Below are 25,277 nucleotides of genomic sequence, written 5' to 3'. Positions count from 1 at the left end.
CAAAAAAGAGTTTGAACAAGCCCTCAAATGGTATTCACAGGCTCTTTCTCTTTCCTTGTGTAAAGTTCATCCTCAAAGATCACCACAACATGATATAGTTCCTATTCTTTTCTCTTTTTTGTCTCCCCCCCATGTATAGTGACTTTTTATGAATAACACCCCCCATTCTACATATTACAACTTTAACACAGGCCTGCACAAATTGTGTCCCATCAAGCTTACCAGTCATGTATTATGACATTGCAGGTACTTGATAACCTTCCTGTTTTTGCAGTCCGAGGCAAGCGTAAATCAAAATAAAACATCAGGTGTTGTTTGAAACCCTGGTGGGCTACATTCGACATAGTGGGTTACCAGTCATGCAGGACTGATTCAACACATCTTTGGTACTACAAATGTTTTCCAAAGTGTCTTAAATTCTGGTCCTTACTCCTTGGGAGTTGGTGACAGAAGGATGTATTGCCATGTCTCCTTAAGGTGACTTTAGTATATCAGTAATATTTTTGAACTATTGCTGCGTCACTTCCATAAAAATCAAGCAAGCTACCCGTGTTCTTCAGATTGGCAGTTTGCAGGTTAAGGAGATCAACAGTGTTTTGTGGTTTCAACCCTTATAGTTTAGAAATAGGTAAGTGGTAGCCCAGGAGGTTATAGGCCCCCAGGGATTTCCTAACTTGGCCCTATCATAGTCCCAAATCTCAAAGGGTCCCCCTTTCATTATTTTGCACCTTTCCTCCATCCAAATGAGACATAGACCCTTTCTTCCCCATTGTGAGCAGCAAAATGCTCTGCCAGTTTTCTCCCTGCATACTTCAGCAGCTGACATGAAAGCCAAATACAGAGATCAGTTTGGAGAGTTAAGTGCCTGAGGTGCTCGGCCACCAAACTGTTTTAACATGTTGTGGGAGATAACAGAAGGATTTAAGTCCTTTCTTCATGCCTCCACTCACCTGGAGTCAATCAGTAGGTGGAGCTAATGCTCTCCAGTCCTTGCTCAAAGCAAAATGACACATCCTCCCCAGAGAGGAGTTGCTGGCTCCTCTCTGGAGACCAGTGCTCTGTCTATGTGGGGTTTCTTTACAAGTGTGCCACTAGGGGGCATTGTGTGCCCACAGACAGAGCTGTAAAAGGGTTAATGCAATGTTACACCTAACAGGTCCTGCTCCTACTGTAGTTGATGCAGCTCCCACACTTCCTTCTCCTTCTCTCCCCCCCCTTCCTGATTCCCTCTTGAAGGCAGCAGTCTTGTCATTTTTGCTAACAGTGGCTTTAAAAAGTAGTTATCGGAATCATTTAAAGGGACACTGTCGTTTTTTCACATTAACTAACCTCATTTCTGTCATAAAGAACTAGCATAAGTAAATTAATTAATCTCATTTGCTTCTCACGGTTATATCCTTTTGTTCCCTACATTTTCTGTTTGGATAAATGTACACAATATTAGCCATGGTTACTTCTTCCCTACACTTTTGGGGTTTAAAAGGCTTATTTATTTATTTATTTATTTATTTATTTATTTGCTAGTTTCAACTCCAGCCCAGATAGGGGTAATAATTCACAATTCCAAATGGAAGATCAATTATTATTTTAAACTGTCTTGATTTCTGTCTTTTAAAAAAAAATTCCCAGCAGAAAACTTCATTATTTGGCAGTATCCCTTTAAATAAAATGCAGTGTTATGTGCAGAAAAAGTGGCTTAGTAGTATTAGTTCTTTTTATACTCCTCTGTGACTGATGTTTGTTCAGTACTTCCTCACAGGGCTGCCAGAGTGCTCAAGAGTCACTGTAGCATAGGGGCTAAGAGACTGAACTGTGAGCTAGGGAATCCCGGGTTCAAACCTCACCTCTGCTGTGCTCATTGAGCCACCTTGGGGAAGTATGGGCTTCATAACCGCTGCCTTAAATGGTTGCATAATAATAGGTTTCTATGCCTCTTGTAGTTACAGGTAGGTAGCCGTGTTGGCCTGCCGTAGTCGAAACAAAATAAAAAAATTCCTTCCAGTAGCACACGAAAGCTCATACCAATAACAAACTTAGTTGGTCTCTAAGGTGCTACTGGAAGGAATTTTTTTATGCCTGTTGTAATAGGTATAATAGAAAGATAGGTTTGAATAGCCAAGGCACTTCACAAAGCACCGTATAAATGCTAAAATTAATATGTACTTCTAAAGGCGGTGACAGAAAGTCCTCTCCTTCGTAACCATTGGGTCTCAACCTGAATTGACTTCTGCATTCATAATGGCTTTTGCTCAAGATAAAGGAGGAGACATGTTCCAACCACGTTCTTGCTATTTGTGAACCAGCTACTAAATGCTCTTGCTTTGATATGAGAGATTTTCAGTGTGCAGATGTATTCTTACGACCCCTACAGAAACAGTTATACAGGTGAAACTCGGGAAATTAGAATATTGTCGAAAAGTGCATTTATTTCAGTATTTCAACTTATTATTTTTTTATTTCCCTTTTAATTTTTATAAATGCTTTCTTTTGGAAATTCCACAGTAATAAAACAAATAGTTACAATAATACAAAAATAAACATCGCTATTACATTTTATTAATTACATTCCATTTATAATTGACCCGCCTAACGACAAATAATTACAATTACAAAAAATCAAGGCTTGACATATCTTGCTTTGCATGTCATGCATCTATCTCATATATTGGTTACACCTTTTAAGTTGCATTACTGAAATAAATGCACTTTTCAACGATATTCTAATTTTTCGAGTTTCACCTGTATATAGCAACTGTTTCTGTAGGGGTCATAAGAATACATCTGTATGGCAGTGACATATGCCACACCCGTGAATGCCTGCGCATGTTCTTGTATGGCATATGCATGGCCTAAGAAATGCTCAGCAGTCATGGCTTGATTACCTAGTGGGTGCAGGAGCAGGATGGTTTTGCTGAGAAAGGGCAATTTTTGTTTTGTTTTTTTTAAAATAATTTTTATTAATTTTATACAAACAAAACACACAAAATACAATATAACACTGTCCCTTCGTTTTCCCTCCACCCACCGGTCCACTTCTGCCACCAGTAGTACCCGTGTGTGTTAAGAATCAAAGGGGTCCATTATAAGTTGGGTTTGGCCTCCCCCCTCCCTCCTCCCCCCACATCCCCCCCCCTGCCACTGAAAGGACAGAGATGGAGGAGCTCTGAGGATTGGTTTCCCCCAGCTCTTTCATAAACATACTTAAACATATACAAACAACAAAACAACAATAGGGAAAGTTATAAATTCCCAATTCTTATTAACTTAACTTTATAATTGTGACTTCCTCGATACTCTTCCTCCTGGTTTTCCTGATAGTCTCTAGTTGCTTATGGCGGGTTTTCTATTCCAATTCAAAATCTTATTCTTATTATAATAACTTAATCCTCCTCCTTTTCCATGCTGTCCTCCCACAGGCCCCCTCCTGCCACAAGGGGAACCCGCAGGGCACAGCACTTCCAAGGTTCCATTATCGTGTCTGGGTTTCCTTCCACCCCCTCCTCACCTCTCTGAGCACCCCCTGCCACTGGGTGCCTCAGAGTAAGGAGAGGAGGATAAGCAGCTCTCTGCCCAGACACCTATCTGAACTCACAAAAATTAGTATTAACCTAAAAATTCTTTCCTCAGCCATTCTTCTCACTCCCTCCAGAAAACACAGCTTTTATTTTTCCTTTTAACCCTCCATCCCCTCTCCCTAAGTCTTTTCCCCCAATTGGATCAGCATTTCCGTTAACAAGCCAAGATTTCGAAAACCATCTTTCAAAAGCCAAAACAAAACCTTTTAACTAAAATTTTTACCCCACACCCATTCTTTCCCAATTCCATCTCCAGGCCTTTGCCCCCCCCTGCCCCTGTCTTTCCCATCTCTCAATAACACCACCCCACATTTTAGCCCCTCCAGGATCTTCAGTTCCATTGATCTTCATGTCCATTTGCTTCTCATTTTCTTGCTCTACTTGTTTCTCTTCCTTTTGAAGTCCATGCTTTGCTTCATCCCAGACATATTTTTTATAGTCCAAGTCCCCTTCAAAATTCTCATCAGGTTGTTTCTCCTCACACACAGTCTCAAACTCAACAGACTCCAAATCCAAATTATCCTCTAAGTCCTGAACTTGGACTTCAGCCTCAACTGGTAATAAATTGGGATGTTGCCGTTCCTTGTAAATGTCCTCCCATGTTTGTAAGTAGTTCAGCACAGCCTCCTGGAAGGCTCGAGAGTACTTTGTTTTCATATTTCTCTTAACCGCAGACAAACAGGAGATAGGGAGCAAAGGGTGCTGGAAAATTCCTTCCTGTTAGACGATCGACTCCATTTTGGCTGTTCTTTTCCTTTGTCTTTAACTCAATCACAAATCCATTCTTAATTCCAATTTAAATAATTCCACCTCCTTTTCAGTCAATTTTTCTATTCACAGCAATGCAATAAATCCACCCGGTCTTTTGACAGTTTGACAGCTTTTGACAGCTGTCAAAACGCTCTTCCCCTTAATGATGCTGTACCTCAAGGGGTGCCGGACTCGGGAGCTGAGAAGGTTCAAAAAAGTCTTTCTTTCTCTCGGGTCCACCGTCCCAGAAACTTTTTTATCTTCGGCTTAGGTTTATTTAAAGCGCCTCCCGGTTTGCCATTAGGAAGAGACCGACTTCCGTTTCTTTAAAGTCTCTCCTATTTTTCCAATTGATTATTTTAAAGTCCAAATAAAAATTCCACTTACTTTATGGAAACCTTTAATTTTGTTCGGAAGAATCCGCCGCTTGCCGGGTCAGGACTCGGAGCTTCCCTTCTCGGAGGTAAGATATAGCCCAAAATGGCTCCCGCGGTTCCACCCCGCCGGCTCTCGATCGCTCTACTGAGCTCTCGGGCAGCGGGGGATCCGCAAAACGGAGCAGCCGCTGGGTGCGTGAGTCACCGGGACTCTCTACCCGGTGTTTTTACGGGGAGTCCGCTCGCTCTGCGGACTTCCCCCCCCCTCCGCGAGGCCAGGGACTTCGGCGCGCGAAGTCCCTGCATCCTTCTCTCCGCCGCGACGGACCGGAAGCGTGAGAAAGGGCAATTTTTGGTGCTGGCATGAAGATGTCTCCAATTATTCTTGGTTTGGACTCTAATATCCATCATTGGAAGTGAAATCCCAGTGATTACATTCAGGGTTAACAGTGCTAAGCTCCAAACCCTTTGGTCGGACTCATACTCCAGCTGGGTCAGTGAGTTAGATGGAGGCAGATTGCACAATAAAGCCCAACCATGCTATCACCATACCTTAGCAAGGGGAGTCCGGAAAGCTGTGCCAGGATCAAACCAAGATCAGAAGAGATCCATCTAGTTCAAAAGTAATCCAGGACAGCATTGGTAGGCTTGGGGTCCAGGGTTCAGCAACTGATGAGCTCTAAGAAGGAAGCAGGGGGAGGCAAAGGAGTCAGGTTCAGAAGTAAGGAGCTGGATGGTGGATTGTCTTCAACAAGCAGACGACTCCATCTGAAGCCTGATATAGCTTGGGCTCCCAAACCATGCCATCGCCAGCTTCAGGTGTTTGAGTCTACTATAAGAGCCTTTGCTCTTGAGCTTTGTTAGTTACAATGAGCCTTTGACTCAATAATTACACAGCAACACTGCACTCCCAAGTGTGCATTCTCTCACTGACTAGCTGCCTGGGCTGGATCATCTGGCACCAATGTCTTTAAGGCTGAGGAGTTGATTCAGCCTCCCCCTTTGACTTTGCCAGGGCTTCTCTGCCAGGGGTGGCTCAGGAACACACCGCAAGGTCCTTTCAGAGCATCCCCAGAAGGCCTAGGCAGAGGCCTTCTGGTATACCAGGGACTTCAGAACTATCATTATGGAGGTGGGGGAAAATATTTCACCTCTGGTCAACGATCAGGAGATCTTGATGATATTGGGTTGGATGCATGTTGTTTTTATCCATAGCTTGTACAACAAATTAATTTTCAGTTTTATTGTATAATAGTAAAATGTATCCAATAGCCAGAACCTTTTTGGATGTCTCTAAGTGATACTGAAATAATTATTTTAAAGCACTAGCAAACCAGGGCAAAAGAAGGCAGTAGTGTAGTCAACAGTATCAACGAGTGTAGAGGCAGTACTGGTCTCTTGGCATGTAAGGACTCTGTAGCAAGAGGAGAACATGGTTATCAGCATTTGATGCCAATGCCAGGCTTATGGCTGAGTAACCCTGCACTGGAAGAAATGGGAGGTATAATTGATTATAAAACAGATTTGATCAGAGATGGAGGGGCAGGTCTGACAGATGTTCACAAGAGAGATGTTCAGACTAAAATGCAGGGGGTCAAATACGGCTCAAATAGAAATTTATACTTCCCCACTTCTCTCTGGATTCACCTTAGTGGTTCAGCAACCCCCCTTGCTTCACTTCCCTGACTTGACTTTTTTGCCTGGTGATACGTAATGCAGGACACCCTTGAGTTTTGGAACATCTGATACCAAACTTAAGTGATCATATGATGCCGTTATGCATGCTGATTTGAATGCATCACACCTATAGGCTGATTATCAATATCCAGTGAAAATGGGGGAAGGGGTGTTTCATATTTATTATATATCACATACTGTATCATATGCAGAAGACTAACTGCAGCCAAATGTATGGGATTTGCGTTTGTATCCAGTTTTAGCATCCAGTGCACTTATGTGTGCATGCATTTGTACAGTGGGTTTATCTGTTTTAAAGTTATTTTAGTGCTGCAATAATCTAGGGTTACCATATTTCAAAAACCAGGACACCACAAAATTGTGAAGCTTTTTTTTTTTTTGCAAAAATGCCAAAACAACATGATGTCCACTGTCCAGGAAAATCCAGACATATGGAACACTACAATAATCCACTGTAAGTTGTACCTGTACCTAGTACTTAAACGAAAGGGAGACATTTATAGTAATAAAGTAACATCTTTGGGTCTCATGCGTCTTGCTGTCAGCTTTTTTTTGCAATGGTAATACAGTCGTACCTTGGATCACGAATGCCCTGGAACTCGGATGTTTTGGCTCCCAAATGGCGCAAACCTAGAAGTGATTGTTTTGAATGTTCTTTTGGAACCCGAATGTCCAACAGGGCTTCCGTGTCAATCAGAAGCCGTGCTTAGGTTTTGGAAGTTGAACGGACTTCCAGAACGGATTCCATTTGACTTCCAAGATACAACTGTAGTTCAGTTAATGCAAGATGGCTGTGTATCGCATCAGAACTTAGGCACCTGTACTTCCAAGCAAACATGCATAGAACTGGATTCCAAGATTCATTTAGCTTGGGCGTTTTTGTTTCTAGTTTGGGAAACATACACTAAATAATGATCTTTTGCTGGATGTATTCTTTGTGTTGGAACTCTGCAAGTATCTGAGCTACATAAGATCTATTTCAGTTCATGTCCTAAGCAAAACAAAAAGGATGGTGTGTTCACGTTCAAGTTTGATGCCTTGCTGCATGGTACTTGAAGGCATTTCTTGACCAAACCCAAAGTGAGTTGAGTTTCCGCTTGATCCTAGTTGGCCTAGCAAAAAGTTGATCAGGATGAGTATAGTTTTTAATAAGGTGTGTATTTCATAAATTGCTGCAGGCTTTTAAATAGTCTCTCACTAGTCAGTTACCAGTGGTGAATAATCATCTCTTGGCTGGCTAGGGGAGCTTTTATAAATTGTTAGACATTTTGTTCTGAGTATACTTTCAGGTGGTCTGTGTGCTACACATAACTTGCTAATATAAGCATTTGCTGACCAGCAAATAGAAATGTTTGCTGTCTAGTAGCCTTTGGAACACGGGTGGTGCTGTGGTCTAAACCACTGAGCCTAGGGCTTGCCGATCAGAAGGTTGGCGGTTCGAATCCCCGCAACGGGATGAGCTCCCGTTGTTCGGTCCCAGCTCCTGCCCACCTAGCAGTTCAAAAGCAAGTCAAAGTGCAAGTAGATAAATAGGTACTGCTCCGGCGGGAAGGTAAATGGCATTTCTGTGCGCTGTTCTGGTTTGCCAGAAGTGGCTTAGTCATCCTGGCCACATGACCCGGAAGCTGTCTGCAGACAAACGCCGGCTCCCTCGGCCTATAGAGCGAGATGAGCACCGCAACCCCACAGTCGTCCGCGACTGGACCTAATGGTCAGGGGTACCTTTACCTAGCCTTTGTGATTTTTTATTGCTTTAAGTTCAGTGATGCGGAGAAAGGATTTATCCATTTATATTACTGAATTATCTGTATACATAATGGGCTATTCAACACATCTTTACTAATCGGATGCTATGAATATTCTCTGGGGATTATCTATGGAGTTGGACCATTCTACTAATGGTCTTGCTTCTGCTGCATGTACTGTTGGGGGAAAAACATTGTAGCTATTGGATTTAGGTTTATTGACAATCGTAGCAAGAGGCCTGCCTATCGATGTGGTGGAATAAGCCCAAGAACCTCCACCCGCCATAGTTGATATTTCAGTCTGCCTTATCTCTTGAAACCCATCTCTGCTTACTCCAGTATCAAACTCTGGGAGCAAGGGTATCCTTTGGTTCCAACTGACTTAGTTACACCATAGGCAGAGGGGATTGTCCGGGGGGGGGGGCTCCATTGAGACTCTTAAGATATGATGTCAAACCATGGTTTGCACTAGCAGTGGTTTTGCCTCCAAGTTCAATTTACTCTTATCTCGCCTTCCCTGGAAATCTTCAGGTGAGATCCCATGCAATGGCCTTCAAAACTGGGAGGTGGTCTATGCTTGCATAGAGGTACAGTTATGTGAACTGGCATCTGCATGTGGGGCAGGAATGGGAAACCTGTGGCCTTCCAGATCTTGTGGGATGACAGATCCGATCAGCCCCAGCTAGCATGGGCGGTGGTCAGGAGTGATGGGAATTGTAGCCCAACATCATCTGGAGGGCCACAGGTTCCCACCATTCATTCAGAATCTGTATCACTGAATGTGGCAGCTAGAACTAGGCTGCTGCAACCATGGAAATGGTAGTACAGTAGCTCCATATATAGCCTTGATACACACCGAATCTGCATAGAAGCCTGGTCTAGTAGCAGCCCAGTACACCATGGAATCCACCCAGTTCAAAGCAAAACATAATGTCATCTTAATCTTAATCATGACTGAGGAAGAACTTCAGCAAATGCAAGAATAATCAGAGAGTATTTCCCTTGGTGTACAGCTTGACTGTACATTTTAGAACCATTTAATCCAAGCAACCCACTTGTATTCTTGTATTATTATTTTTACACATACTAAGAATGTAATACATATCTATCCAAGACTAGGCCTTGAAAGAGACCTGTGAAGTAAAAACGAAAACAAAGCACCATTGCATTGCCACTTTAAAGAAAAACATGTGCGCATTGTTACACTACATGGATTTTCATGGATCTCTTTCCCAAGCGACAAAAATACTTTTAAGGCATTCAGTTTGTTAGTTGTTTGGTTTTTTTGGTGGGGGTGGAGAGAGAAAAGTTGTCTGGGGATACTATGGAATGTCTTCAGACAAGATAAGTCTTCACGTACAGATGGGCACCATGTAACATGTATATGTGATGTACTTTTAACCCTTTTCACACTGAGTATACATGTTTCTTCCTGTTGAGAGATTCACATTGCTCATTCACACACTATTTGCAAACTGATGTGCCTCCTCCCTTTTAACTTTGGTCTGTCCTGTGTGTTACTGCTCTAGTTCTGTGATGGTCCCTTCTAAAAGCTGTTCCCTCCCCAGACCTTATCTTCATAAATGAGAACTGAGGCTTTCCCTGTCCATTATATGTGCATGTAGATCTGATTCCAGTGGATTATGAATGTCCTCTTTTTATATAAATTCAGTTGCTCCTTATTACACAGTGGCATTTTTCTTTCACTTCTGTTCTACTCACAGATTAGTCAATGGGCCACAGGTCTTTCTGTAATATATAGATCACTGCGGGTTGCAAAGCACCGTGGACTGCACCCACTCAAGCCCCATTGATCAGCTGGTTGCTGGGGCTTCTGTACACAGCAGCACCCAGTTCCTCATCCCTATTCTATAAAATAGTCATCTCTTTATGTATAATCTACCCCAATAATTCCCAAACTGTGAGGAATTCATTGGATAATTGATGGGTCCTATAAGTGCCAAACCACAGGAAGAAGCTATTCTCTGCATCAGAGTGTGTAAGTTTGGGAAGTATTCCTCCCATTTTATTATTTTTTAATAAAAACGGCCTCTTTTATCAGAAATTTGGGAAATGTCAATTTACTGTGTTATATCTAATTAATTGCTACATACTCAAACTTCTCTTGCCCCCCAAATCAATCAATCAAACAAACAAACATACCAGTGGGGCATAGTCCTCAGTTTTCTGTCTACCCTTGATATTGGCAGGGCCAGAAATACAAACTATGCATGAATACGTGTAAAATACCAGTCAAGGCTTTGGTTAGACCCAGGATAGGGGAACATTTGGCCTTCCAGAAGTTGCTGGACTACAGCTCTCATCATCCTGACTTTTGACCATGTTGACTGGGGCAAATGAGAATCCAAAAACTTTTGGGGCAGGGGGACAACAGGTTTGGTCTAGGTTTGTTTGCCAATCATAGGCAGTCAGTCCTGTTTTGTGCCATGATCTGCCTTTTTTTTACTAAACACATAATACTTGCCACTGTCACCTAGTTCCTTGGATTAGGTCACAAAAAAGCCACATGGAATGTGCCAAGCTAATTTTGTCTCTTAACTGCATCATGCAACATGCAGGGTGAAAAGTCACCAAGCACAAGAAATGTCAAATGTTGGCATTTCCCCTTTATCCCAGTAACTTTTGTGGCCCACACTGTTTCCCCTCCCAGTGCCACAGTCTGCTCTTCTCCATTATTCGTGTTGACAAAGGATGTTCCATCTGTAGACTGTTTCCCTTGTTTCTGCTTCTCCATTTCTTGTATTATTATTTTCTTTTCTACTTCTTCTTGTTGTTTCCTTTCTTTCTCACTCTTGTGCTTTTTTGTCCTTTTGCTTGTCTGTTTATTTTCACCCTGTTTCTCCTCCTCTCTTCCTCTCCACTTCCAATTTCCTCTTCCCTTCCTTTCTTCCTCTCCCATCTTTGGTTCTATTGAAGTTGAGCCCAATGCCGGGACACCACGCCGTAGACCTCTCTCCTTCTGTCCTTGCTGTGCCCATGAAGGTAATGTAATTTCTTGCATTCCCTCCATTCTGTTCCCAAACCGCCATTGGATTGGTGTAGAGACGCTAGTGAGCTAGCAACAATATCAAGTGGCTCACCGCCAAACTTTTCTTTCCTTCAATCTCAAAGAAACCCTCTATAACAACCTTGTTATGAAGTGTGTCTGGCAGGATCGTAAAGGTACAGTATCCTTTTTTCAGCTGTGCATTGTGGGCTAAGGATAGTCTTGAAGTTTATTGGCGCAATTAATCTGAAATGACTGTAGTGGCATCAGTTTCATGCCTTAAGGGTTCTGTTTGGCTTGTTGGATGATTTTGCAGGGGAGTGCGGGGTGAGTCTACTTCCTTTAAAAAAATACACATGGGTTAAAGGCATACTGTCTTTTCTAATGACTGGCTTCCCCAACAACCCTTGACTTTGAAAAGGCAGCCTCCTGATCTGCCATATATCGTGCTAAGCATCTTCTTTATCCCAAGTGGAACCAGATTCCCACTGAAGTGTTTCCATTTCCCAAGGCATGGGGGGGAAAGGGTGGAATGTGACCGCCATGTATAACTTCGGCTAACAACTCTCTGCTTTTCATGGTGTGCTTTCATCAATTGTTCATCTTTCCTCCCCACCCCTGCCTCTCCCTCTGCTCATTGGCTGTCTAAAAATGAAAATATAAAAATATACCTACATCCCACAAATGAACAAAAGTTTCTATAGGTCAGTGTTGACATGTATTTGGCTGTTTTGTGCAGAAGTTTCTTTTCTGATTGATTATCCTCACAGTGGAAAGGGTGGGGAGATTTCCCAGTGCTTCTCATGGCTCCAATGCACTGGGCATCTGCATGTGTAAGCTTCTTCTCTCTTTCCACCATGGCTATGAGGGCACCTTGTGCAGAGATGCTCAGAGAGGCTTAATTGGGACCAAGCGATGACTAGGTATAGCCATCCACAGCCATGATTGGCTAGGGTGAGATTTTCATACTGTGTATGTTTGCTTCTTGTGTTCTGGAGCTGTGTTGGTGGTTTTGGAAGAGGAGGAGAATTCTTGTTACCTGAGAATAAGTGGTAGGAACAGGGTCACCAAGAACCTCTGCACTACTCTGTTTTCTTGACTGTGATGGGAAATAAGTCTTGCTCCATAAAGGCATCCTCAGTTACAAATGATGCATTAGTCAGTGCCATCCAATACTGGCAAGCACTACCAGGAACAGATAATAATCTTTCGTAGCTGGATCCAACTTGGTAGCTGACCATCCCCATTTTAGAGTGTCTCCCTTGGGCTTCCATAATCCATAAGAAGAGTCTGCATTTTTTAATAATTAGAATAGTGTCTAATACAAATATTTTGCCATTTACACATAAGTAGGCACAGATCTTGCATTATATTTTTCTTAGAATAGATGTTCCCATTAGTTTTATATGAGATGAGAACTCATCTATGGTATGGATGAGAAACAGGAGTTAACCCTGTGGTGGTGTGCAACTTGACTGTGTTTTTTCCATATACCAGTTTCCTAAACTATTGACACCTCTGATAGGATGGTGAAATCTGATTGGTGCAGGAAACAGCTGGAATCCCTCTGGGCCTACAGTGGTTAGGCCAAGACCCTGATCACTGGGAGCACATAACCAGGGCTTCACTTGCTTCCAAACTGATTTTCAGGATCTGAATCCAAATAGCTACCTATAAAGAGCTGCATATTTCATTACTAGATATGAGTTGTGGGTGTAGCTCTCTAAAATAGCATAAAATGGCTATGCTATTTACTTCATATCAGGCTTTGCTACTGGGTCTGCTAGCTTGGTTTTCGTTGATTAAGCTTTTATTGAAATACCTGGGAAGCTACCATGCTTCCTCTTCCTTTTTTATGTGAGCAGATTTTCTTCTTGTGCTTTTCTACCATGAACTAGTGGTCTTGAGCTGGTGAACTGCATTTGATTGAACCTGTCTTTATGCCACACAATACGTGTTTTTTGTGTAAATGAGGGATCTCTAGCAGACACATTGAGGCAGATCTGCCTGGTGTGACTGATAAAGCCAAGAGGAAGGGAAATTATTGATAGCAGTGGTCAGGAACTGGTTGCTTTCAGTCATTAAGTTAATGCAGGTGGCTTGAAAAGGGGAGAGAGCCCAGCATGTAAGACTACAACACTGGTAGGAGAAACAGCACATCAGGGAACTGTTGGGACTGAATTCTTACAGCAGTGTGTTCACTAATCACTCTATATTTATATGTAAAGTGGACAAATGGGTGTTGAGTAAGGTGTGAGTGAGAAAACATGGCTTGAAACAGGTAGGCTTTGTTGGAAAGTGTTGGAAGTGTCAGAGCTCTGTTTGAAAGTGTCCAAATTGAAAAGGACAACAGAAGAAAAGTACTGAAAAGAGACTGTAATTCTGGCTATTGGTTTGGCGGGAGGTGTCATGGGGAAGATAGATTCAGGGCACATGGATCCAGTGGGTTTTTTTTGTTTATTTTACTGGAGGTGACCCTCCTTCCGGCGTGCCATAGACAAACTAAACAAGCAGATCTGACAAGAGTGCTCTGGCAGCATCTAGCTCAGCTTTCTTTGCACATTTTGCCCCACTCCCATTTTTGTTCCTGCCTGCCTGCCTGCTGGATTTATGGAAATGGCGGGAATCTTTCTCAAAGCTGACCTAAACTGTTCTCTTGGCAGGCATGGGGAAGAAGGACGACCCCAAGCTGATGCAGGAGTGGTTCAAGCTGGTGCAAGAGAAGAATGCCTTAGTGCGCTATGAGTCGGAGCTCATGATATTGTGAGTAAGGAGAGAAATTTCTGCATGCTTGGTCCACGCAGAGAAGGGAAAAGATGAGACAACTATCCCCAGGCAGAGATGCGTTATGGAACCTGTATCTGCCTTCACCTTTGCTGTGATGACAATGTACAGATGGGAATCCTTTTGCTCTGGAGACCCATAGGTGCCCCAAGTAAAATAAAATTTTATAAAATTGATGAAGTGATCTGCTGCTGAGACCTGGTTCTCTTAGCATTTCCTTCTCATTCATGATTCCAAATAAGGTCAATGTAAGAAGGAAGATCTTGTCCCTTGCAACTCAGCCCTGATGTGCAGTGGGCAATAGGGGCCAGGTGGAACAACTTGGCATATTCCCGTTATTTCTCGTCTGCCTTTCTGACCATTCCACAACGTGGGTTTAGGTGAAAAACCGACATGTATGTTAATCAAGGGAGGTTGTTCTGAACAAGGTTCTTAGTACAACTGAATGGTTGCCTTACAATCAGAACTGAAAGGGAACACTTCACTACCTGAGCATGTTAGATTTTTAAGCCAGTAGCTTAGACTGCTGCTAAAACAACCTAAACCAGACATTTGCCTATTCTTCTCTCCTTGCAGCGCTCGGGAGTTGGAGCTGGAGGACAGGCAAAGCAGACTACAGCAAGAACTTCGGGAGAGGATGGCAGTGGAAGGTAAGTCTCATCGATGTACTCTGGTTCCCAGTAGAAAGCCCCAGCTACTTCCTTGGCTAGCGTGACAAGTCTGCTTGTCCCTTTCTTTGCTAGATCACCTAAAGACAGATGAAGAGTTGTCAGAAGAGAAAAGGATCCTGAATGAAATGCTAGAGGTGGTGGAACAGAGAGATTCTCTTGTGGCCCTCCTCGAAGAGCAGCGACTCCGGGAGAAGGAAGAAGACAAGGACCTAGAGGCAGTCATGCTGTCCAAGGGATTCAACTTAAACTGGTCCTGAGCTTAGCAGCGCACTCGTCTGCCGATCTGCGTTGCCCAATTGGCATGTGCCAAGTTGGCTGGAGCTGCCTGGATGGAGGAGATACCTTGGCATAGAAACCTCTTGAGGGTTCTTGCAGCGCCCGAGTGCTTCTTCCTGAGAGGGGGTTGGATCGAAAAGTGCTGAGGCCTGTATGAGGCCTGCAAACCTCAAGCCTGAGGTGGTCAGCTGAGGTTGTGTGCCTTCCTCAAGGACCTGTGCAAAGAGGCCATTGAGTTTTTGTGATCTCTGAGAGAGGCTAAAAAATGAAATGAAAACATTTTATTAAATTTATAAAAATACACCACAACTTTAACCAATTCAGGTGGGCCATAGCTTGTCTGTTTCATATTTACTTAGCTGGTTGTGTTCTTGTTTTTGTTTTGAAATACAAAGGTGAGAAGTGGCTACTCTCTTCTGAAGCATCACCCTGCAGCAGCCCACGGGAGAGCAAACCACTCTGTACCCCAGAGCACACTGTGTGTATGTTTAAGGTTCTCCTCACCAAAGAAGCCTGAAGCTGCCATTATTGTCTGGGTATGGAGGAACCCTGAATTCAGAGAGGACTGGAGACTTGGAAGGCTGGCTGACATGAAATACTTGCCCCATGTGGTTTCTACAGAAGATACAGGCTCCGGTGGACTAGCTCTCTTTGCTGCAGCCTCCACAAGTTGCCATTGTTCTAAGAGGGGAAGAGCGTGTAAGCCACCTCCTTTCTGCCATGCAGTGCTCTGGACTGAAAGTCACAATTTTCCTGTCTCCATTGACATTAGACTGCTCTGTTGTGAACCTTGTGACAATTTTGACACTGGAAAGTGCTGATTTTGAAGATGGGTTACTTATGAAGCAGTTTGCGGGAGCTCTTGGATGAAACCCCTTTCTTCGAATCCCCCAAGAATGGACTCTCAATGGGTTTTTGTTTTTTGTGTGTATATATATCTATAGATATATATCTTTATTATTTTTTGCACGTCAGAAATGAAGCAAAAGACCTACCCGGGCCCTTTAGTCACTTTAGACCCTTTAATGTCTATTAACTTATTTTTTAATACTTGAAAGATTTGGGTTTTATACCTTTTTAAGAAGTGAGCAAATGTTTGAGTGGTGAATCTGTGTGCCTGCTGCATTCCCCAACCTTTTTCTTTTGTTGTTGTTCTTATTTTTAATTTGCTGTTCTCCCTTTCCCTGTACCTATTTATTAGAGTTCTATTAATGCTGTTACAGTTACATGCTACTTTTGATGTGTAGAGCAGGTGCTTTTATGTTCCAGGCTATTCTACTTTGGACTTGTCCCTGCACCAAGTTGAGGGGCAACCCTAGGAAATACGCAGGCCAGGTTCCCAGGTAGGGTGTCTTCTCAATTAAGCTGCATCCTCACAAAGAGAGCTCACAAAGCTGAGTGGTGATGGCAGACTTCGCTCCTGCACTCCATATCCTCTGTTCCTGAATGACAAACCTGTGCTTATTTTAACTACTGCTGTTTAAGGTTTTTGTAATTATAATTGTGGCATTGCCACTTTACCCCATGTATTTTAAAAACAAACAAACCACATGCTGGCTCTGTAAAAATCTGCCTCCCAAGGGAAGGATTAGCACAAGCCCCACTGGTTTTGTCCTAGGGCCTTCATTCAGTTGGCTCAGAAAAGGTCTTACAGTGCAGTAGCAAATAGGAAATAACACAGAATAGACTCTTGTCTATAACCAGCTGAGAGGTTCCATAAGCACACCATGTCTTTCACAATAACTTTCTCAAAAGTGCCGACCTGTCACATACAGAATTTTCCATTTGCATTTTTTTAGCTCCAGTTGGGCTTAGTTTAAAGAAAGCTGTAGTTCTATTCTCCAAACAAAGTGCAGACTATTTTTTTAATTAACTTTTTTTAGGGAAGCACTCATCCCAAGAAATAGACATGTCCTTTAAAGCAGCCACCATCTTAAGTTTTTAAAACAGGAAATGCTGTGTTTTCAAAACAGGAAAGGCTAGCGAGAAAAAATGGGGAAAGGTTTTTAAACACCCACCCACTTCCTTGTTTAATGAAATGTCAGTACTGATGACGCAGAACAGAAAGCTGTCGAAACAACAGCATGTGTTGAAATGTAGCGTCAGAAGATTTTATGCCAAAGGGGTACCATGCCTGGCATTTGTTGAATATTAAGATATTGAAAGATTGTGATGATACACTGGCAGAATTCATACCAGAGCAAGCAGGACTTGTGTGTTCATGGGTTCGTGAGACACTGGGGGGGGGGTTGTTCACTAGGACCGGTGTTTATATGTAGCTTTCAAAATGGAGGGGACGAATCTCTGGCTTTTCTAATATTACTGGACTACAATTCTCATAATCCCTGACTACTGAGCATGCTGGATGGGGCTGATGAGAGTCCAACAGGAGTCCAAGGTTAGTCACCCCAATTGAGGAAGAAAAAGAAAATACCGGTATGACTTCTATTGTCTCAGACAGCATCTTTGACATCTGTAGAGACCAACAGGGGAGTGTATGGCAAAAGGTTGAGAATGGAAGTTAAACTCCCCTTCGTTTAGGATGGGGCTAGAATTCAGTTGTTAAAATTTGGTGTCTAGCCACATGAAAGAGGCAAATTTGCATTAACTATTTCTGCTGTGCCTGGTGCAATTTGTAATGGAACTGAGAAAATAGATTGTTCTGTAAAGTGGTAGAAATTGAACTCGCTTTTATCTGTTCTTTGAATTTTTCACTGTAGGAAAACATTGACACACTAAGCTTCTTCCTAAGCTGCCTATAGCTGCATGTGGAATGAGAGTAGAACAGTCTGTCTGAGAAAGTGGAAGGGAAAGTCCATTTCAGCTCCAGTGCAGCTGTGTAGCTCTGCCTCTAGTTAGCCCAGACTTCTTTTGGGCAGCTAAGACTCCCTTGTCACTAGAACTGCGGTGTTTTAGAGCCCATGGCAGCACCAGGAGCATTAATCATATTTCCTCTTCCACTCTTAACATTTCCTGTAATGTGTTGTGTTGATTGTGCTCGATCCTGCTGTCAGTCAAGAGGTTTCTTTAAATGCAGTGTCTGGCCCTCCTTTTATGACACGGTGCTAATGCAGAAGTAACAAGCACACCTGTTGCATCCTCTGGGTTTTTAATATGTTTTTTTTAAAAAAAATACATCCAGGTCAAAGGCATTTTAGAGCATCTACAAATATGTCCAGAGTTGCATGACCCAGTGGCACAAATTCTTTTTATGGCAAAAAAAAACAAAGTTGATGCCCTCCCCCACCCCAATGGTTTTAAGAAAATGTATTTAACAGAATGTTTACATTTAGGCCCTGAGATGAAAGTGGTGTATTAGTTTTCCAGCCTCATGTTTAAAAAAGAAAATGCTGTGATTATTTGCAATAAAAAATGTACCACGAAACAGTCTGTTTGATATGAAGAGGTAGAGGAGGGTATTTCTCTCTCGATGCATGAGAAGAGGACAGAAGGCTTCCAAAGAATTGCTGCCTTCAAAAGCACTAGCAGTGGAACTTCATAAGCAAGGAAGGTAGATGAGAATGTCACTAAAGCTATTGGAGGAAGGGATGTCATGTTTTGATGGCATTGTAGTAATTTAATTTTATACACACACACACACATATATATATAAAGAAGTATGTATGTGAAACAACCCTGTCCCAAGGAACTGTGGTATCTTCCCCTTGGGACAGGTGGGAACTCTGATATTCAGACTGTTTTATTGTTGGCGTGTGTGCAGTGTAACAGGAAATTGTGTACCGTACCTGTTTTCATGTCTAAAACATCCCAACCCCTGTTTTATTTCCTCTTTTTTTGGTTGCATTTCATTCTGTACGTTCTTATGCACACTTGCTTTGTTGGTGTTGAGAGTTTAGCACCTCAGGTCACCAACGTAACTAAAAAATAAAATAAAAAATAAAAGTCATTAATTTTTTCTTACTTCATTGGAATTTGATTTTGCTTCACGGTTCATGCCAACAGCAAATTGTTGGGGGCCCTATTCTGCACCGTTTCTAGTTCTACACTATCCTTTTTGAGATGTAATAACCAGAGCAGTACACACAGTTGTGTACAATGCTGCCATTCTGCTTCTCCAAGTCTTAACTTGTGCAACAGAACTTCCCTTTCTCCTCTCCCCCTTAAAATCTGTTCTAGAGGGTTTGGGGACCATCTGGAACCGCTTTCATTGGGGGGGGCAGGGATAGGAGAGGAATTAGAAGTCCTATTGCATGAGCAGAATGTCAATAGCACCACTTTACCACAAACCCAGTATTACAAGTTTGAGAGCACCATAGACTTTTATAAAGATGTTATACCATACAGTATTGGCAATTTTTATTTTCTATTGCTTTCCTAATCCACCACAACTCTTATGATGTGTTTCCAGGGTTTCATTGGTGGCTTGAGTTCTATAATATGGTGGACATGTCATATATATATATAATACCCCAAAACAAAAGAGGATGTGTCTCAAGATGCTGAAAAATTTGATTTTGTTTTCAGAGCAGCCCGGTGTGCTATGGCCAATTTTTTATTTAAAAGCTTCCTTCAGAGCATATCAAAACAAATATAAAAAATCATGTAAATAGCATATACATGCAACTCCTGCTTAACAAACACAATGTGTCCCCAGGAAGTTGTTCACACAATGAGCCCACAATGAGCCATTATTTCTTATGGGAACAACACCCCTCTGTCCATGGTTTCTTCCTGAAATTACTACAGCCAATCGGTAAAAGAGAGACAAGGAGGGGGGGGGAGCCAATCTGATTTGTCTGACCTCTCCTGCAGCCCTGATTTGTCTGATTTCCCCCCTGCTCTCTGATTCGTCAGATATCACTCCCCTCTTTCCATACTTGCTTCCTGAAAATGGCCACCACTGACCAATTACAGCAGAAACAACCAAGAAAGTAAGGAGCCGGATATTCGCATAAGTGAATCTGCAGAGCCAGGGCTTCTTTTTTTCCAGCCGGAACTCTCCAGAACTCAGTTCCAGCACCTCAGTTGTGGAACCTACCCTTGGAATCCCCTCCGCTTGAATAGTGAAGTCCTTCCTCTTCCAACAAGCCTTTGAAGTTGAGATCTTTCACTGTATGCATCTGTACTGCAATGGGCTGTTTTTATGGCTTTATGGCTGTTTTTTGCTTCCCTGGTCTCCTTCGCAAGGAAGCACAGAATAACTATTTAATCAATAAAATTGAAACATTTACCTATGCATATATATGCTTGCATTTATATACTGCCAGTTCAGGCAATATGACATGGCACTAAGTATTGAAGGAGACCCGAGTTCAATTTCGTAAATAGCTCTGATGCTTCCTGGGTGACCTTGAGACACAGCCAAGTCTCTCTTGGCCTAACCTACGTGGCAGGGCAGTTGTAAGTACTGTTATCAGATAGGAGCTGAGGTGAAACATACATACTGTACATAGTTCATAACTTCTTGGTTCATACATGCTAAAAACAGCTGTCAGTTTCACTTTCTATTGCTAGGAAAGAGGAAGTTCAGAAAGCAGTGTTGGGAAGATTTTGAAATGTATGAATCTGCCGTTCGAGTCTATGCCTCATTCTCACCCCACTCCTTTCTCTTATTTCAAGCAATGAACCCTTTGAACTACTTTCTGATAAAACTGGCACAGTCCCTTGTCTTAAAGTTGCTATGTCACAGTGTACGAAGAAGCATTCCTAAGAAGGAGCAGTTTTTATATTTTTTTATCATGATTTATTAAACTAGGGGGTATACAGTATTTGAAAGACCTAATTTTTTTCCTTAGCAGAGATAAACCATTAGGGCAACTGCTTTGAATGCCAGATCTAGACCCTGCCTAAAAGGACTCTCACACACACACCCTGATCCTTTTATAATTACATACATACAGTATCAGGATGCTTTCAGATGGGGGCTTAATACTGCAAATTGGTCATTTAGATACCATAAATTAAGTTGCTAGCAGCAGGGTTCTTGTTTTTTAACTTACTGGATTCCCCCATTCCCACCCTGGGAAGTGCAAAGTGTGGGGGTGGGGAGTACAGGCTGTCATTTTGATGGCAGGTATGTCATGTAGACACTGCAAAAAACTTTATATGTCACTTTATTAGTTCTTCAGAAAAGGGGCTTCCTTTGATAAAAGCAGAAAGACAAGCAGAAACCTATTATCGGTAAGCAGAACTCTCTTCCTGCTTTTGTTTTCTGCCCCTGCCTTTGTTACCTTGGGGTCCATTTCACTTCTTGCACACTTTGACAACTGTGACTTTGGAGAAAAGGTGGCAACTCTCTCTCCCTATCTCTCCAGAGGTACACAACCATCAATAGCACCTTTGCTTTTTCATGTGTGGCAGTCTTGGGAACACAGCATTAACAATTGCATGTCTGCAGCACCACAGGACATAGTATGAGTCAGTGAGGAAAGCACCTCATTGCATTACTTTTTAAAGACGTTTCATTCTTTCAGTGGGGCAGAAACAAAGGATTCCCCCCTGTGTCCCAGCTCACCTGTTCAGCAGGGGAATTCCCAAATTCTTCATCACTGAGCCCACACCTGCCCGTCTTCAGGAAGGGGAAACTGCATTGGCTGAAACAGCTGAGCCCACAGCCAATGCACCCATTATAAGGAAGCACCAGGCTCTCACTCTGCATGTGTTCTCTAGAGCAGTGTTTCTCAACCTTTTTTGGGCCACGGCACACTTGTTCCGTGAAAAAAATCACGAGGCACACCACCATTAAAAAAGTTTAAAAAATTAACTCTGTGCCGCCCTATATTATAATTATGACTGTAAGAAACACTTGCCAAATATTGCTTTCCGGCGGGTCAGCGCTGCCAAGTTCTTAAAAGATCCGGGTTTCTGATCCACCCCACCCGACCCCGCCGTCCCGTATCTTACCCTGTGCGTGTTCTCGGACTTGTGAGAGGACGATTTGGTCTTCATGCCTCCGTGAATTAGCAACAAACTACCTTTTGAATCTTGGCTAAAGGATTCTGGGATGATCCTGTCACGTGAGGCATGGGGAAAATGGAAATACAGTGGAACCTCGGTTTATGAACACCTCGGTTTATGAATTTTCGGTTTATGAACGCTGCGGACCCATCTGGAACGGATTAATTCATTTTCCATTACTTTCAATGGGAAAGTTCGCTTCAGTTTATGAACGCTTCAGTTTATGAACAGACTTCCGGAACCAATTACACCCATGCTTCAGTTTATGAACGCTTCAGTTTAAGTACTCCGCGGACCCGTCTGGAACGGATTAATCCACTTTCCATTACTTTCAATGGGAAAGTTTGCTTCAGTTTATGAACGCTTACTCTGCGGACCGTCTGGAACGGATTAATTCACTTTCCATTACTTTCAATGGGATAGTTCGCTTCAGTTTATGAACGCTTCAGTTTATGAACAGACTTCCGGAACCAATTGTGTTCATAAACCGAGGTACCACTGTAATGAAAGCTGATTGGTCTGTGGAAACTAGAAGGGGCGAAGAAATAGGACGCTCAGGGAGGTGGAGTTTGCAGCTGCAAAATCGCCCTTCTCGTCGCCGCACGTCGTGGCATACCAGCCAGCGTCTCGCGGCACACTAGTGTGCCGCGGAACAGCGGTTGAGAAACGCTGCTCTAGAGAACATCTGCAGGGCTTCTTCATTTCCTTAGCAATCACATGAACAGAGATCAGGTCTAACTTACTCCCATGTACTCCCATGTACAGGTCTAACTTACTCCCAAACTGAACAAACCAGCAAGTCAAATCTCTTTACCTGCCATCAACTCAACAGGTCGCTTTAAGCAAGCTGCTTCTTCTCAGCCTCACAACGTATTTTGCTGTTTTCCATGTACAATACCTAACTGGAGAGGCATTTAAATCAGGGGTCAGCAAACTTTTTCAGCAGGGGGCCGGTCCACTGTCCATCAGACCTTGTGGGGGGCCGGACTATATTTTGAAAGAAAAAAAATGAACGAATTCCTATGCCCCACAAATAACCCAGTGATGCATTTTAAATAAAAGAACACATTTTACTCATGTAAAAAACACCAGGCAGGCCCCACAAATAACCCAGAGATGCATTTTAAATAAAAGGACACATTCTACTCATGTAAAAAATGCTGATTCCTGGACCATCCGCGGGCCGGATTTAGAAGGCAATTGGGCCGCATCCGGCCCCCGGGCCTTAGTTTGGGGACTCCTGATTTAAATCCTTGTTCCACATTGGTGATGCCAGTGTTGCTACTGTCACTTCAGGGCAGGAGGCTAGCTGAGGATGCACAGGCAGATTTCACACACACTCCTTCCTTCCCTACCTTCCTGCCGCTTCCTGCCTCCAAAAATCCGGCTGCCTGATCTTTTTGCAGATTAGCACTCCCACCTCGCTTGCCTGCTGCAATGATTCTGGCAGTTTCATTGCAGTTTTTAGAATGTTTTCTTTTTTTAAAAAAAATATTTTTATTAATTTTCCAATTAAAACCAATTATATCACATTCAATATTTCAAATTATACACATATATATATCAATAAAACCGAATGTTATGCCAAATCATCTAACGAATTTTTTATTTGGGTTCCCATGCTTCAAGAAATTGGGAATTCCTCGCAACTGTCCACTGCCGTCTTTTTTCTAAAGTTCAAATCGTCCTCCAAGTTCATAATAATCCAGATCTTCCCCTTACAGTCACATAGATGTTTTTAGAATGTTTTCAAAGTAAGTTTCTAGAGCAGATAGCCTGGCTAAGGCACGGCAGGCCAACTTTTGCCATTTTTAAAGTAACTTGCTGCTGCTTAGAATGTGGGTGACAGCTGTTGCTTAGAGTTTCATTATTCTTAGGTCACACCTTGGAGGAAATGCCTCTTCTGAGGTACTGCTTTGTGTGAACATTCATTTATTTTCAAAGTATTTATTTTATGCCATTTTTATTCTGTCCACCAACCAAATCCTTCAGGCAGTTAAGAAAAAGGGGGGAAGTTCACCCCACCCACCCCGTCATTAGCCATTTACTTCCTATGCCCCCTCCAAGAAGCGGAAAATGGTATATGTGAGTCTCCTCCCCATTTTATCCTCACAACAACCCTGTAAGGTAGGTTAGGCTGAAAGATGGCATCTGGCCCAAAGTCTTCCAGTTGGCTTCATGGCTTAGTGGGGATTTTAAGCTGGGTCTCTTTAGGCCTAGTCTAACCCAGACTTCCCCATGTCTTGGTGGCCACTGGATGTTGCTGGACTACAGCTCCCATTCTCCTTAACCACTGGCCATGTTGGTTGCAGACTCCAAAACTTTTGGATAGCGTCAAGTTCAGGAAGGCTTCTCTCACCATTACACCACACTGGCCATAACTGCAAATGTGACACCTAAAAATGGGTATTCTGGCCCACCTCACCATTACTGTATTACAATAAACTATGCAAACTGATGCAGACTTATCTGATTAATCATATGTTTGGTCATATATATATATTTATTTAAAAAATTATATACCACTATGTCATTTAAGGGACCCAGGTGGCGCTGTGGTTAAACCACTGAGCCTAGGGCTTGCTGATCAGAAGGTCGGCGGTTCGAATCCCTGTGACGGGGTGAGCTCCCGTTGCTCGGTCCCAGCTCCTGCCAACCTAGCAGTTCGAAAGCACGTCAAAGTGCAAGTAGATAAATAGGAACCGCTACAGCGGGAAGGTAAACGGCGTTTCCATGTGCTGCTCTGGTATGCCAGAAGCGGCTTTGTCATGCTGGCCACATGACCTGGAAGCTATATGCCGGCTCCCTCGGCCAATAATGCGAGATGAGCGCGCAACCCCAGAGTTGGTCACGACTGGACCTAATGGTCAGGGGTCCCTTTACCTTTTATGTCATTTTAAAATATAGCAAGGCAGTTTACAACAATAAAACATAAAAACCGTAAGGAAGTTAAGAGCAGACACATAGCTGCCAAGTTATCCCTTTTTTACAGGGATTTTCCCTTATGCTGAATAGGCTTCCTCGCGAGAAAAGTGAAAACTTGGCAGCTATGAGCAGACATCAGTTAAGCACTGTGGAAGGACGGATTCTTAATTGACTGCAGAGGCCTGGCGGAGCAGGAAAGTTTTCAGCAGGCATTTAAAGCTTGGCACAGAAGTTCAAAGCTCCCGCGACCAGAAGGCTGCCTTGAAGCGCGCCAAAGCCCGAACAACCCGGCGCAATGGACGGGACGTGACGGGCAAATCGCTTCTTGGAAAGCTTGTTCTCAGAAGAGCATAGCAGCGCCTTGGCTGGATGTCGCTGAATCAGAAATGTGTAATCCCCGTCGCCGCCCCGCTCCCAGCATTTCCTCCCGAGACCAAGGTACAACTCGTGGGCAACTTGGCGAGCTCGCGAAAAGGGCCCGTGTCGCTTTAAAAAGCGGGATTTGGAGGGGAGGAGCGCACCACGAAAAGCGGCGCGAGGAGGAAGTGAAG

At 43.0% G+C, this 25,277-nt stretch overlaps 1 protein-coding gene across 36 annotated transcripts in view; it reads left to right on the top strand.

Annotated features, from left to right (window-relative positions):
* Positions 1-18,804, top strand: part of MICAL3 (microtubule associated monooxygenase, calponin and LIM domain containing 3) — a 190,388-nt gene extending 171,584 nt beyond the window's left edge. For 28 of the 36 annotated variants that reach the window (XM_088676905.1, XM_088676899.1, XM_035126938.3 and 25 more), the window contains 5 exons: positions 11,083-11,148; positions 11,278-11,328; positions 13,816-13,915; positions 14,513-14,586; positions 14,680-18,804. In XM_088676905.1, coding sequence (XP_088533031.1) covers positions 11,083-11,148; positions 11,278-11,328; positions 13,816-13,915; positions 14,513-14,586; positions 14,680-14,864 — 476 coding nt within the window. In that variant the 3' untranslated portion in view covers positions 14,865-18,804. The remainder of the gene's footprint in view (positions 1-11,082; positions 11,149-11,277; positions 11,329-13,815; positions 13,916-14,512; positions 14,587-14,679) is intronic. The other 8 variants (XM_088676893.1, XM_088676892.1, XM_035126955.3 and 5 more) reach the window with 4 other exon arrangements.
* The last annotated feature ends 6,473 nt before the right edge of the window (positions 18,805-25,277 follow it).

This window comes from Zootoca vivipara, chromosome 9, assembly GCF_965207765.1.
Source record: "Zootoca vivipara chromosome 9, rZooViv2.hap1.1, whole genome shotgun sequence".
Lineage (NCBI taxonomy): Eukaryota > Metazoa > Chordata > Lepidosauria > Squamata > Lacertidae > Zootoca > Zootoca vivipara.
Note: the sequence above shows the minus strand (reverse complement) of the source record. Positions and strands in the feature narration are given on the sequence as shown.